The sequence below is a fragment of the Elephas maximus genome, chromosome 23, assembly GCF_024166365.1.
Source record: "Elephas maximus indicus isolate mEleMax1 chromosome 23, mEleMax1 primary haplotype, whole genome shotgun sequence".
NCBI classification, from domain to species: Eukaryota; Metazoa; Chordata; class Mammalia; order Proboscidea; family Elephantidae; genus Elephas; species Elephas maximus.
The window spans coordinates 46,075,488-46,091,178 of NC_064841.1; the positions used below are offsets into that span (position 1 = coordinate 46,075,488).

Below are 15,691 nucleotides of genomic sequence, written 5' to 3' on the forward strand. Positions count from 1 at the left end.
CTGGATGAGTGCTATCTGCACTCTTCTTAGGTCTTCCTCTTGTTACTCTGGGAGAACAAATGAGTGTAGCTGACATGGTGCTCACGGAAAAAGACATATCATGAGGGAAGACAGGAAGGGCAATGAATACTTCCCTGACACTGAGCCAATACTTTGGTCTTTGGGGTCTCTCTGAAGATGGGATGGTATAAATTTATTTGTAGCAGAATAATCATGTCAAACTTGTAATAAACACAGACTCTTTACAAGGTCCCAGATTATAAATATTCTGTGTACCAAAGATACCTCTGGAGTCAATGATCACACTTACATTTTAAGGACCTTAGGCTTCTAACCACAATTGAAATGAGAAGTCAGTTTAATAGCGAGGTTTATATGTATGGGGAAGCCAGGTTATGCATGCTCAAATAGCAAAAAACCATATTTGTCTGATTTAACAATGTATTTCCATTCCTCAACCCACATACTGGAGTAGCATCAATGAGTACGACATATTTGGTCACTAAAGATAAAAAAATTAAGAAGCCATCCATACCTACTGAGGCCAGGTTTTTGAAGGTTTCCATCATTACATCTCTGTAGAGCTTCCTCTGCGAAAGATCCAGCAATGCCCATTCTTCCTGGGTAAAGTCCACAGCCACATCCTCAACAGCCACTGAGTCCTAAAACATCCCACATATTCTGGTTCAGCAAGGTAACATGTACTCCAATGTGTATGAAAGGAAGGGTGAGGCTGACAGTTCTGGGGAACTCAGATTTCATGGGGATTTCACACGGGTTCTGTGTTCTAGTAAAGTCTACTCTAGGGTTTAGCCATCAGCCTCATCCCTTCACTGATTCACTTCCTCACCGATTGCATTCTGTCTCATAAATTTAATGATACTCCCAACACGATGAACTTATCTCTCCACAGTTCGACTGTGACTAATTCCAGTCTTATTCCTCACTATCTTTATGGTCTAGGACACTCACACAGCATAACAGAACACACAGCATAAACTAGAGAAATGCTCTACAATGAAAGCCTTATTTCCACATTCAGATCTCTTCCTTGTAGAAAAAAAATTCAACTCCTTGCACAGGACCCAACAGAATATTTAACAAAACATGAAGCACAGGGTGAAAACAGGATGAGATATTAACAACTAGGAAACACTGCAGGACTGGCAGTTTGTCCTTTTGCCCCTCACCAGCCATGGGAGGTCCAGTGGCCTGCAGAAACAAAGTGGCAACCTAAGGCCCTGAACTTATTATATTTTCTTAAAGAGCTCCAGGTCATCAGGAGCTGACAGGACCACCTGCTGAAAAGAGAATATTATTTTGGGGAATTATGAAATTTTACATGCCTGCCACCTACTTTTTAATAATTCTACAGTTGTGCTATCATGCAGTCTGTCTTTCATGGAGACAGGCAAGGGTACTGAAAAGGTATAGATCTTAGGTGAAAGCAGGAAACAACGAAATCCAGATATCATCAAAATTTTCAAACCCTGAGACCCAAAGTTACTGTACAGCAATTAATAGTGACTGCTCCACAACAGACACCCAGACACCTACACAAACCCACGCTAATGTTATAACAAAAAACCCAATCTCTGAAGAAGCAGAATAGCATGCCCTTGTGTTTGGTGACCAGGAACAAGAGGTTAAGGTTCATGTTTTCTAGTAAGTTCACTGAAGTGCAGGGGATTTAGCTGAACTGCTCGTGCAGCCTAGGAACCAAAGACTTAAATACGCCAACCCTGCAGACACTCCACTCCAAAATTTTCTCAAATTTGCAGCCCTTGGAAGGCACACAAGTATGATTACCTGACCCCTGATCCTTTGGGCTATAGGACTGGCCTCTGTGAAATAGCATCAACCCATTGGCTACCACATGTAGTGAGGAGACAAAAGGCTGTTCCACTGAATTTCTGCTGCTATTATTTTACTGAACAGCCAAGCTGCTGTAAATAGGTTACCAGATGAAGTGAGCTCTTAAGGTCATACCTTATCAATCCTGGTATGACTGTCACAGCAAACTTTGACTCTGTGCCACATTCAAAAGTCTCCTCCAGTACAGTGGGCCAGGTTACATATTTTAAAGCCATCAAAAACCCTAACTTCCATTCTTACAATATATGATAAAATGTTGCATTTACTGAGCAGCTACAATGTATGAAGGAATTTGCAAAAAGCTTTTAGCACACTAGCTCATTTACTACTCATGCCTCTCCTAATCAGATATTGTTTCAAACAGGTTATAGCCAAGGAAAGTTATAATCAATTTAATCACCTGCTCAATACTGCCCAAATGGTATGTTGCTGAGCCAGGGTCAGAATGCAGGTCAATATGCCTAAGACTAAATTCCTGACAACTGCATTTCTGTTCATATACCTACAGTGTTCTTGTTATTCTGGCTATTAATCTTCAGGTACATAGATATCTAGAGTGCTGCTGGGTAGTGGGGAAAGGCGATAAAGGAAAAATTCTATTCAATTCAGACAATCTGGATCACTTTCTCCCGGCAAAGCCAGTCTCAGGCAAGATTGCTTCCCTTCAGGCCCTTATATCTGGCTCTTTCATTTATTAAAATTGATTTAGGTAATATTGATACAGAGTCTACTTTACGTGGTCAAAGCACACACAGCACTGAACAAAACAAATATCCGGAAGCACATGGATAACTTCTTTGGGTGTGGGCAGTAAATAAATGAATTATGTCAAGTTCCCTGGATGACACAAGTAGTTAAGAGCTTGAACGTTAGCCCAAAGGTTGGCAGTTCAAAATAATCCAGAGGTTCCTTGGAAGACAGGCCTGACAATCTGCTCTGAGAGGTCACAGCCTTGAAAACCCTATGGAGCAATTCCATTTTGCACATGCGGGGTTGTTATGAGTTGGAACTGACTCCATAGCAACTAACAACAATAGCAACATGTCACATGGCAGTAAGTTCTATGAAAAATGCAGCACAGTCAGGGAATAAGCAGTAACACAAGCATATTTATCTTTAGTGAGTTAGTGTAGGGAAAAGCAAAGTATTTTAGGAAACACTAGCTAGTGAAACCTAGCTCGGTAAGAGAAAAAAAAAACAATCACACTTTCAATTCTAAAAACTTGGAAGTGCTATGTGATGGTACAGATTTCAGATGCTCATTGACTTCAACAACTTCCATCGTAGAGGTAGAGGAGTCAAAGAGGGCCACTGACCTCCAGGGCTGGGAAATGGAAGATACACAAGTTATTCACAAAAGGTAAACAAGTAAATTGGGGCACTGGAAAAATAAAAGTAGCATTAATAAATACTATAAAGAAAGTAAAAGAAAATAAACAATAATGATACAAAACACAAATGAAGACTTCTGGGTTTTGGTCCGACATGTAAAAAGAGCTTGGAAGTCATTACTCCTATCCTCAAGAAAAAAGCTGAACATACTGAACTGAGTATTGAGGTCATAGGGCAAACAGTTAACCCCCAAACTGGAGGGACACATAGGCAGATACAGAGAATCATTCCAGAGCAGAAGCCCAGGAGCAGAAACCATTGCTAAGATCAGTACCAGAGAAGGAAGACTTAAAAGTGTCACGGGGGCTTGGTGTGCAAAAACTTCAGGCTTAAATATGCCATGGGGCCCCCTGTTAGGGGGATCCACACAATTTTGTGAGTTTTGCCTCCACGAACCCTGCCACATCCTTGATGTGAAAATCCCCTGTGCTGCCAGGAGGGGTCAGAGGAAAAGCAGCCATTTTGAAACTCGTGCAGAGCATTCTTTCTCCTTCACAAGGACTACTCTCATGGGAAACTATTTTACCAAAGTCTGAAAGACCTGGAGTAGTAAAATATCTGATCTTAGCCCCATCCAGGATTCCTATCTTATCACACTGGATGAGGGGAGAAGCAGACAAGCATGGGTGAAGTCACTGCCCAGGGGCACAGGTTCACTAGAAGACTGAGACCTAATTACCGGAATGCTGAGTGCTGACAGTGCTGACAATGCAAGCAGCAGTATTAATCAGGCTACATAGGCTGTTGAGGTCACAGAGCAAACCATTGCCCCCAAAAGTGGAGGGACACAAAGGTACTCTGCTCCTGGGTTTCTGGTCTGGAATGATCCTCTGTATCTGCCTATGTCTTCCTTCAGTTTTGATGGAAGTCATTTGCCCTGTGTAATCCACAGCCTAATTAATTGAATTCATTGAAAAAATGACCTGAGCTAGGGCTAGAAAGATGCAAAGGAATTACCAAAAGGATAGCTGAGAAGAGACTGTTTCAGGAGGAGGAAACACCACAGCACAGGCTAGCAGGTGGGCGTGTATCTGGTATGTCTTAAGCAGACCCAAACCCCAGCATGACGAGCAACGTGAGATGCTGGAGAGTACCAGTACAGGAATTTGGAGAGGTGACTACAGCCAATGGGTATGTTCGGGAAATGTGTGGGCTTCTGAAAGACTCCAGTTTTTAATCTGAGAGAAATGTAGAGCAATTTTACAACTTTGATCAGTGATGGAAAATGATATGACAGCCCTTAAAGAATTTACAGAACCTGTGTATGGGGACAAATGTAAAAGTTGGGAGATAAATTAGAAGGGCATGGCCATAATCAGATAAGAAACAATTAAAGTAGGCATATACAAAAAGTGTATATCAAAGACCATATGTACTGATAACATCAACATTTTTCTAGTAAAAGCAGGTGAAAAACAAGGATACCTATTATCCCATTCTCATACAATGTTATCCCAGCAGTTATAGCTGATATAAACCAAAAAAGAAAAAGGAAGAAAAAAGGTAAAGAAATAAGAATGGTAAAGACAAAAAACAAAACACCCCAATCCGTATTTTTAGGTTAAATAACTGTATATGTAGAACTCCCAAAGATGGTACTGATGCTTTTGGGAAGTATTCAGATTACAAAATAAATATCAAGGTAAGTTTATTTTAAATATTTCATGTACATACACTAGCACCAAGCAGTTGAGAAATTAATTTTTAAAAGATGACATATATTTTTATATTTATATTTTACATTTTTTAAAAAAGGAGTGTAATTAATAAGAGATCCTAATGTGGAAATCTGACAAATAGACTGAAATAAATGAAAAGATAGTGTGTGCAGTAGACAACTGTTCCCCACAAACAGATCATTATTCCAATGTGCTTCCATAAAATTCAATCAATTTTGTTTTTTTGAACTTCACAAAATAATTCTTCAAGAATGTATATGTAATTGCAAATGTCCACAAATAGCCAAGATATTCTAAGGAATAAGGAATTGGCTTGTCCTATAAAATTGTATTCATATGTATAGAGAGAGAGTATCATTATAGGAATACATAATAGACCAAAAAAATAAATAAATAAACAGCCCCAGAAAAGGTCCACCAATCTCTATGGAAAGTTGATTCACGACACAGCAAGCACTGCAGGGCAGTGACAGAAAGCACTCACACTTCAATATGAGGGGTAGAATCAACTAATTGGAGTCCCCAGGTTGCATACACGGTTAAGTGCTCAGCTACTCGGGAAAGGCTGGAGGTTTTGAAGGAATGGTACAGGCACATTGGAAGAAAGGTCTGGCAATTTACTTCTGAAAAACGAGTTGTTGAAAATGCTATGGCTTGCAGTTCTACTCTGAAACACACGGGGTCACCATAAGTCAAAATCAAGTAGAAGTCAAAAGGTTTATTTTTCATCAAATAATTATCTAACTGGAATGGTCTATTCTTATGTACTCCATATGCAAAAATCAATTCTAGGTAGATCAGCTTTAATTATGAGAATGTAAAATTGTAATACTTTCAGAAGTTATAAGCAAATGATCTTATGACATCAGAATAGAGGAAAAAATCTTAAATAAGAAGATTAAGACATAAGGGAAAAGACCGACAACTTCTACTGTATTAAAAGTCACAACAATTCATCAAATGGCAGCAAAAATGAGTGAGAAGATAAGTTACATACTAGGGGAAGAATGTCCAAAGTTTATAACGAAGCCCTAAAAAATCACAGAGAAATAAATTAACAGTGGGAAAACATGCATAGCCTTTTCATTAGAAGAGTAGAGTATGGAACTTAAACAATAAAATCAAAGTAAGATATTGTTTTATACACTGATTACAAGAGCCAAAATTACTTCACTGGATAAGCAGATAATACAAATAAGATATATATGTATATTTTGTGGGAGGGAAAGTTTGTAAAACGCCATCGGCTCTTTTAGTAAATTAGAACTTGGTTATCATCTGTAAGTTGGCAATTTCCCCTCACTAAAGAGGCAAGAGCACTAAGTCTGGAAACAGAATGAGGAGAATAAGAGCAGCAATATTACAAGAGCAATAGTTACACTTGAACCACCCAAATCCTGTAAGCTCTACAATGGGTAGGTAAATTCTGGCCCATTCATACAATGGTAGCATAGGCACATAGCAACATGGGTAGACTACAGGTACAGACACCAACATGTATGAAATGCAAAAGTATTCTAAGGAAAACAAGTCAGAGAAGAACTCAGATACAGTTATAATTAAAGTTACAGAAAGCTCAAAAGAGGGAAAATTAAACATAGAAGTTATGGATTAAGGCTTGGGTGTCACATTTACAGATACTTCTTAGATGTAACTGAACACCCTGCGCAGGATTGGTTTGCTGGGTTTGAAGGTATGTTGTGGGACATCTTGGTCAATTGGCATAATATAGTTCATAAAGTTTATGTTCTATGTCCTAGTTTGGTGAGTACCGTCTGGGGTCTTAAAAGCTTATGAGCAGCCATCTAAGATATAAGTATAGGTCTCTACTTATCTGGAGCAAAAGAGAAAGAAGGAAACCAAAGACTTAAAGAAGAAACAAGTGTACATGAACCACAGCCTCATCTACCCTGAGACCAGAAGAACTAGATGAGAGATGGTGCCTGGCTACCACTATCAACCAATTCTAGTCAAGGCAACAATAGATGGACCCTGATAGAATGGGAGTAAAATGTGGAACAGAATGTCAAATTTATAAAACAAACAAACAAAAAAAAGACTTACTTAACTGCTTGAGACTGGAGGACTCTCTGAGACTGCTGCCCTAAGATACTCTTTAAATCTTGAACTGAAACTAGCCTGAGGTCACTGTTTAGCGAAATAACAGATTGGCACACAAAAAGAGAGTATCACCTTTGAGTACTGTGCTCCATTTAAAAATCATCTATATGAGACCAAAGGATCAACAATTATTTTAAAACAAAGATAAGAATGTAAGGGGGCAGGGAAATTAGGTCAAAGGAAAGGGAACAGCCAGAATAAAAATCTTGAGAATGTTCACGAATCATGAAGAACATAACCAATGTCACTGAACAATTTGTGTAGAAATTGTTGAATGGGAACCTAAACTGCTGTGCAGATCTTCATTGAAAAAACAATGAAATTTTGTTTAAAAAAAAAAGCCTTGGGTGTCAAAGCTATAAAAACAGCAATAATAACAACCTTCTCAAAAGCAGACATCAATAATCTCCAGGCAGCAAGTAGATGAGATCAGGGTGGGACACAACAGGAGACCGCAAAAACTGACAAGGTTTTTATTATCAGGAATTTTCTGTTATTTAAACTATACTTGAACAGGTTATGCACTTATTGTTTATGATATAGTTGACAATAAAAGCTTAAAGCAATGGCTTAAAACATGAAAGAAATGTAATTTTCATACGATAATTTTATAAAGTCATGTGAAAACCCCTTCATTTTGGTCTAATTTGTCTTAGCTCAGAAGGGTTTATATGTCTAAACTTTTGGTACCTGGATCTTAAAATTTACATCTATATTCACTACATCAAGCTTTGTCAGGGCAAAATACTGGACAAAATTCAAGTGTCCATTGGTGGCAATAAGGTCAAAACGACTAACAAAGATCAACCATATACAGTATTATGGAGTTTTATAAGAATTCATATTTAAGCTCTCTATTTGTTGTTACATAGGGTCACTGTGAGTCGGAATCAACTCGACAGCACTGGGTTTGGGTTTTTTTTTTTTTTTTTGTATTGTTATTTTTCTTCAGGTCTTTCAGCTTGAAACGCCAAGCGTGTTCTTCCCCTTTGGTTTTCCATCTCCAGCTCTTTGCACATGCCATTATAATACTTTGTCTTCTCGAGCTGCCCTTTGAAATCTTCTGTTCAGTTCTTTTACTTCATCAATTCTTCCTTTTGCTTTAGCTGCTCGATGCTCAAGAGCAAGTTTCAGAGTCTCCTCTGACATCCACCTTGGTCTTTTCTTTCTTTCCTGTCTTTTCAATGACCTCTTGCTTTCTTCATGGATGATGTCCTTGATGTCATTCCACAACTCATCTGGTCACTAGTGTTCAATACATCAAATCTATTCTTTAGATGGTCTCTAAACTGAAGTGGGATATACTCAAGGTCATATTTTGGCTCTGGTGGACTTACTCTGATTTTTCAGTCTCAGCTTGAACTTGCATATGAGCAACTGATGGTCTGTTCCACATTCAGCCCTTGGCCTTGTTCTGACAGATGATATTGAACTTTTCCATTGTTTCTTTCCACAGATGTAGTCAATTTGATTTCTGTGTGTTCCATCTGGTGAGGTCCATGTGTACAGTTGCCATTTATGTTGGTGAAAGAAGGTATTTGCAATGAAGAAGTCATTGGTCTTGCAAAATTCTATCATTCAATCTCCAGCATTGTTTCTATCACCAAGACCATATTTTCCAACTACTGATCTTTCTTCTTTGTTTCCAACTTTCTCATTCCAATCACCAGTAATTATCAATGCATCCTGATTGCATGTTCGATCAATTTCAGACTGCAGCAGCTGATAAAAATCTTCTATTTCTTCATTTTTGGCCCTAGTGGTTGGTGCGTAAATTTGAATAATATTCGTATTAACTGGTCTTCTTTGTAGGCGTATGGATATTATCCTATCACTGACAGCATTGTACTTCAGGATAGATCTTGAAACGTTCTTTTTGACGATGAATGCAACACCATTCTTCTTCAAGTTGTCATTCCCAGCATAGTAGACTATATGATTGTCTGATTCAAAACAGCCAATACCAGTCCATTTCAGCACATTAATGCCTAGGATATCAATGTTTATGTGTTCCATTTCATTTCTGACGAACTCCAATTTTCCTAGATTCATACTTCATACATTCCAGGTTCTGATTATTAATGGATGTTTGCAGCTATTTCTTCTCACTTTGGGTCATGCCACATCAGCAAATGAAGGTCCCGAAAGCTTTACTCCATCCACGTCATTAAGGTCGACTCTACTTTGAGGAGGCAGCTCTTCCCCAGTCATCTTTTGAGTGCCTTCCAACCTGGGGGGCTCACCTTCCAGCACTATATTGGGCAATGTTCCACTGCTATTCATAAGGTTTTCACTTCCTACTGGGTTAATGCTTTTCAGAAGTAGACTGCTGGTCCCTCTTCCTAGTCTTAGTCTGGAAACTCAGCTGAAACCTGTCCTCTATGGGTGACCCTTCTGGTATCTGAATACTGGCAGCATAGTTTCCAGCATCACAGCAACACGCAAGCCGCCACAGTACAACAAACTGACAGAACTGAAGAAAAAACTCAAGCCTCGAGTTGCAATAGTAAAGGATTCTAAATACTAAATGATGCAGGATGCATCAAAAGAAGATGGAAGGAATACACAGAGTCATTATAACAAAAAGAATTAGTCAATGTTCAACCATTTCAAGAGGTGGCATATGATCAGGAACTGATGGTACTGAAGGAAGAAGTCCAAGCTGCTCTGAAGGCACTGGTGAAAAACAAGGCTCCAGGAATTGATGGAATATCAGTCAAGATGTTTCAACAAACAGATGAAGCGCTGGAGGTGCTCACTCGTCTATACCAGGAAATATAGAAGACAGCTTCCTGGCAAACTGACTGAAAGAGACCCATATTTATGCCTATTCCCAAGAAAGGTGATCCAACAGAACGTGGAAATTATAGAATAATATCATTAATATCACACACAAGCAAAATTTTGCTGAAGATCATTCAAAAATGGCTGCACCAGTATATCGACAGGGAACTGCCAGAAATTCAGGCTGGTTTCAGAAGAGGGCATGGAGCCAGGGATATCATTGCTGATGTCAGATCGATCCTGGCTGAAAGTGGAGAATACCAGGATGTTTACCTATGTTTTATTGACTATGCAAAGGCATTCAACTGTGTGGATCATAACAAATTACGGATAACATTGTGAAGAATGGGAATTCCAGAACACTTAATTGTGCTCATGAAGAACCTTTACTTAGATCAAGAGGCAGTTGTTCGGACAGAACAAGGGGATACTGATCGGTTTCAAGTCAGGAAAGATGTGCGTCAGGGTTGTATTCTTTCACCACACCTATTCAATCTGTATGCTGAGCAAATAATATGAGAAGCTGGACTATATGAGGAAGAACGGGGCATCAGGATTGGAGGAAGACTCATTAACAACCTGCGTTATGCAGATGACACAACCTCGCTTGCTGAAAGTGAAGAGGACTGGAAGCACTTATTAATGAAGATCAAAGACCACAGCCTTCAGTATGGATTACACCTCAACATAAAGAAAACAAAAATCCTCACAACTGGACCAATGAGCAACGTCATGATAAACGGAGAAAAGGTTGAAGTTGTCAAGGATTTCATTTTACTTGGATCCACCATCAACAGCCATGGAAGCAGAAGTCAAGAAATCAAAAGATGCATTGCACTGGGTAAATCCGCTGCAAAGGACCTCTTTCAAGTGTTGAAGAGCAAAGATGTCACCTTGAAGACTAACGTGCGCCTGACCCAAGCCATGGTATTTTCAGTTGCATCATATGCATGTGAAAGCTGGTCAATGAATAAGGAAGACCGAAGGAGAGTTGACACCTTTGAATTGTGGTGCTGGTGAAGAATATTGAATATACTATGGACTGCCAAAAGAATGAACAAATCTGTCTTGGAAGAAGTACAACCAGAATGCTCCTTAGAGACAAGGATGGCGAGATTGCGTCTTACATACTTTGGACATGTTGTTAGGAGGGATCAGTCCCTGCAGAAGGACATCATGCTTGGCAGAGGACAAGGTCAGTGGAAAAGAGGAAGACCTTCAACGAGGTGGATTGACCCAGTGGCTGCAACAATGAGCTCAAGCGTAACAACGATTGTAAGGATGGCGCAGGACCGGGCAGTGTTTCGTTCTGTGGTGCACAGGGTCGCTATGAGTCGGAACCGACTTGATGGCACTTAAAAACAACAACAACAATGTATTGTTATAAAAATACCAGGGAAATTTGTTAAATAAAAAGCTAGTGTAAATTCCAAGCTACCTTTTGAGTTCAACAAAGAGAAACAAGCGTTTTACTTTTGAATTTTTACTCTTACATCGTTTAAAATAGGCACTCCTCTGTGTTTGAGAAGTGTATATCCATTAAATTGAAAAATTCTCAGCAGAAACACAAACTTACCTAGAAATTTTCTTCTAGTGTAAACTGTAAACCCAAGAAGTTAAATACACCATCACCTATGTTGAACTTGTCTAAGCAAAAAAGAACACTTTTATTTTAGATTCCCATTCAAGGCTGGAAAGCAGTTGATAATTATAAGGACTTAATATCAACTCTAGGTAGAGATGGGTGGGAGGACAAAGACTGGGGACACATGCTCCTCACACACTTAAAAGCCTCAAAGAAAAAGCATCCCTTCAAAAAAGGATGGATCTGGAGATCCCACACGATTCAGCTGGACTCACTGTCCCCCGTCTCATTTCATTATTGAATTCCTGACAGGAACAAGCCCCACCCAGGATCCCATTAACAGTTGGGGCCTTCTGCTACTAACTCTCTCCCCCATTTTCTACCACATTACACAGTGTCAGAAGTGGAGCTGTAGTTTTAGAACTGCACAGAAAAGGCTCCTGTGCCTAGGGGAAGCCAAGAAAACTGTTTGCAGGAATGGGACAAGGATGGCTCTGGAGGACCTGGTGCTCATTCTCCTCAGCTGGAGCTGCTCCGTATTCAGGCTCTGGTCAGGTAGTTCTGTCATTCGACACAGAGTACCATAATGCCAGTCCTGAGAGTCATAGAAGGAAGGTGGCCCCAGGTATCCAACCCTTGAACATACGCGTACAGGAAACACCCAGTGACAACGGAGTAGGGCATCAGGATGCCTCTTAGGGTTCCTGGCCTTCTCTGCCATGCTTTTATCTCACTGAGGAACCTCAGGGCCTGGAGTACACTGTCCCCATATCCAACCTCACCCTTTATAGTGAACAATACCCCAGTTCTCTGTAGTACTCACCATTGTTCGGCTTCTGGGAATCTAAGTAAATGTGTTCTCTAAGCCCAAGAAGCCACTTCAGGAAGAGAGATGGCAGTGGAAGCAGAGCCAGTAAGTAGGCAGTTTAGAGGCAGATGAATGGTGTTTGGTCCACACAGCCAGTCAGGGCAGTTAAAATCCTTACCTGTGACTGCATGGATGTGCAAGACGGTTGTCCTCGGTCCCCAGCTGCCTATGCTGGGCTATCTCTCCCTGCACCACACCTAGGACCTGACATGGAAGAAGGAGACAGTGTTGAGTAAGGAGGAAGTGACAGTTTCTTGGCCTTCAGCTATTTCCCTTGGCAGGGCTTCCCCGCCAGGCACACGGCCATGCTCCATTCTCAGGGTATGTGCATTTAAGGCAGGTCCTACTCTAGCCTTCCAGGGCACACACTTGTGTTCTTCATGCACCTCCATGAGCCTCTTCCTCTGGCAACAATGTCACGGAAGGAGGGGTTTCCTCATCCCAGAGCATGAGAGGCATCCAGGTCTGTCCAGGCTGGAAAATGTGACCCTGGCTTCCTGAAGGTGTCAAGGGCCCAAGGGTTAGGTTCAGGATTTGCCTATGAGGTTAAGGGTTCACCTTTGGGGAACAACACACATACTTCTACTTGATATCAAAGTGGGTGAATTTTCAGGGAGAATATATTTTTCGAGTTCAAGTCAATGAACCCATCATACATCACTGATTTTTAATTATGTGCAGTTGAAACTCTTCTGCTGTGCTTTTTCTTTTTTTAAACTTTCATTTCACTTACAACATGGTAATATGTCATCAGTATTTTTCCTGTTGATTTTGCAACTAACATTTCTTTCTTCACCTTGAGTTTTTTAGTTTTTTTTTTTCCTTTACTCTCTGGCCATTTCCAGAAATCTGGGAGAATTCCTGAACACATTCTCTTTCAACCTTATAATAATCTATCAACCAATAATCCGGAAATCATTAAGTTTTCTCTAAGGAGCAGTCCCCACATCTGTTCCCATTTCTTTCCTCCCAATACTCCACCCAGCTGACTCCTACTCTTTTATTTCTTGGTCTCAGTGTAAATGTTTTCTTTGTCTCTTCTCTCTCTCTCTCGCATGATCTGTATACCAGTGGCTCCCTTTAAGCACTATCCCTCCTTTTATTAATTTCTCTAATAGCATTCTCTAGTTTTATTCACATCCTATTTCCATAATAGTTATTTTCAGCATAAACTGGGAGCTTGTAAGATATAAGGGATCTCAAGTCCCACCCAAGAAAAAAATTTGCATTTTTCACAAGACCCCGGGAGTATCCATATCCGAGCCCTTGTTGCTGTAGAGCCTGAAGGAAGAAACATTCCATCATGGATGTCCTGCAATCCCAGCCCGCCCACCAGCCTGGTCCATGCCCGCCATTCCTTGGCTGGCTTTGGTGGTCCAGCCAGACACTGCTTGCCTCTCCCAGCCTCTGGTCTGTGCTAAGCTTATCATCAGTTAGTCACCAGCCCAGTCCCCCCACACCTCCACAGCTAGAGCACACTGGCCGTGTGCAAAGAAAGGCCTGGGGAGGGAGGGTGGAAGCCTGTGCCTGTGCACCCACAGCTCTCTCTGAAGTGAAGTGTGGGTTACCAAAGAAATTCATCCATCATGGAGGTGAGCACCCAGAAACCAGGCGACAGATAGGGAGAATTCCTGGAAGGGTCTGGGCCAGGACAGAGCCATCCCATAACTGAGACACAGGTCCTGAGGGCTGCCTCCTTCCCATCTTCCCCTGCTCGTGAGTCTGAGGGTGTCCAGTATCTTGGACTTCCTGGAAAGACTGGGAGCTGCGCCCATACCCCTCCCACCCCTGAAGCCCAGGGATGGCTGGGGCCAGGCGTAGAGGGGATGCCAAAGGCCAAGGAGAGGGCAGAGGCTGTGAGGTGCCTGGGAAGGATCCAGGAAAGGAGCTCAATCAGGGGCTCCTGCACCTTGGCCAAACCCTGGGATCGAAGCTAGCAAAGACAGGCTGACAGGTGGCAGATAGCACATATTGGGAAAGGAGGAGTGATTGACCTCGGCTCCAGGGCGTCCCTGTTGTGGCCTCCCTCTCCAAGGGAGACGGGAAGAGACCAGTGGCCAGCTCTTGCACCCACGCTGGAGACCGTGGATCATGCTCCACCGGGAGCCTGGGGAGAGGGAGTTGGACAAAAGGAGTGTGGTGGGGAAAGGCTGTGACAGAGGACAGGAGGGGGTCATCAGGTAGGGAGGGCTGGCTGGAGATCCTCAGCACTGCCCTTTTTCCCATCCTTGGGAGCAGTGGGTAAGCTGGGAGGCCTGAGGCGGCAGTGACAGGATTGGGCGTGGGTTAGGGCCCATCACAAGCTAATCTGCAAAGGCCAGGGTACTAAAGAAGTGAAAAACCTGTTTTACACCCTTTCACAAGCATTGCCATTATGCACATTCACCTTTGTGAAGTTCACTGCTCCCCCAGACCCTCAAGGCCAGGCTTCAGTCTCAGGGCTCTGAGGCAGGCAGGGTGCAGAGGGAGCTGGACTTCCAGGCCTGCTCTGGCCAGCCCTCTCTCTCTGCAACTTGACTGATTTTTTTATTTTTATTTTTATTGTGCTTTAAATACAAATCCAGTCAGTCTCTCACACAAAAACCTATATACACCTTGCTACATACTCCCAATTGCTCTTCCCCTAATAAGGCAGCCTGCTCCCTCCCTCCGCTCTCTCTTTTCATGTCCATTTCACCAGCTTCTAACCCCCTCTACCCTCTCACCTCCCCTCCAGGGAGGAGATGCCAACATAGTCTCAAGTGTCCACCTGATCCAAGAACCTCACTCCTCACTAGCATCCCTCTCCAACCCATTGTCCAGTCCAAACCCTGTCTGAAGAATTGGCTTCAGGAATGGTTCCTGTTCTGGGCCAACAGAAGGTTTGGGGGCCATGACCACTGGGGTCCTTCTAGTCTCAGTCAGACCATTAAGTCTGGTCTCTTTATGAGAATTTGGGGTCTGCATCCCACTGCTCTCCTGTTCCCTCAGGGGTTTTCTGTTGTGTTCGTTCCCTGTCAGGGCAGTCATCAGTTCTAGCCGGGTACCATCTAGCTCTTCTGGTCTCAGGCTGATGTAGTCTCTGGTTTATGTGGCCCTTTCTGTCTCTTGTGCTCATAATTACTTTGTGTCCTTGGTGTTCTTCATTCTCCTTTGACCCAGGTGGGTTGAGACCAATTGATGCATCTTAGATGGCTCCTTGCTAGCATTTAAGACCCCATATGCCTCTCTCTGAGGTGGGATACAGAATGTTTTCTTAATCGATTTTATTATGCCAATTTACTTAGATGTCCCCTGAAACCATGGTCCCCAAACCCCCACCCCTGCTATGCTGGCCTTTGAAGCATTCAGTTTATTCAGGAAACTTCTTTGCTTTTGGTTTAGTCCAGTTGTGCTGACCTCCCCTGT

General features: G+C 41.9%; 1 protein-coding gene across 3 annotated transcripts in view; it reads right to left on the reverse strand.

Moving 5' to 3' along the window:
• LOC126066480 (zinc finger protein OZF-like) overlaps positions 1-15,691 on the reverse strand; it is a 45,300-nt gene that overhangs the window by 3,435 nt on the left and 26,174 nt on the right. The window contains exons 2-3 of one of the 3 annotated variants that reach the window (XM_049867564.1): positions 12,423-12,508; positions 536-662 (exon numbers count right to left, since the gene is read on the reverse strand). In XM_049867564.1, the coding sequence (XP_049723521.1) occupies positions 536-662; positions 12,423-12,434 (139 nt within the window). In that variant the 5' untranslated portion in view covers positions 12,435-12,508. Of the gene's footprint in view, positions 1-535; positions 4,859-12,422; positions 13,020-15,691 lie in introns of those variants that run through there. The other 2 variants (XM_049867563.1, XM_049867565.1) reach the window with 2 other exon arrangements.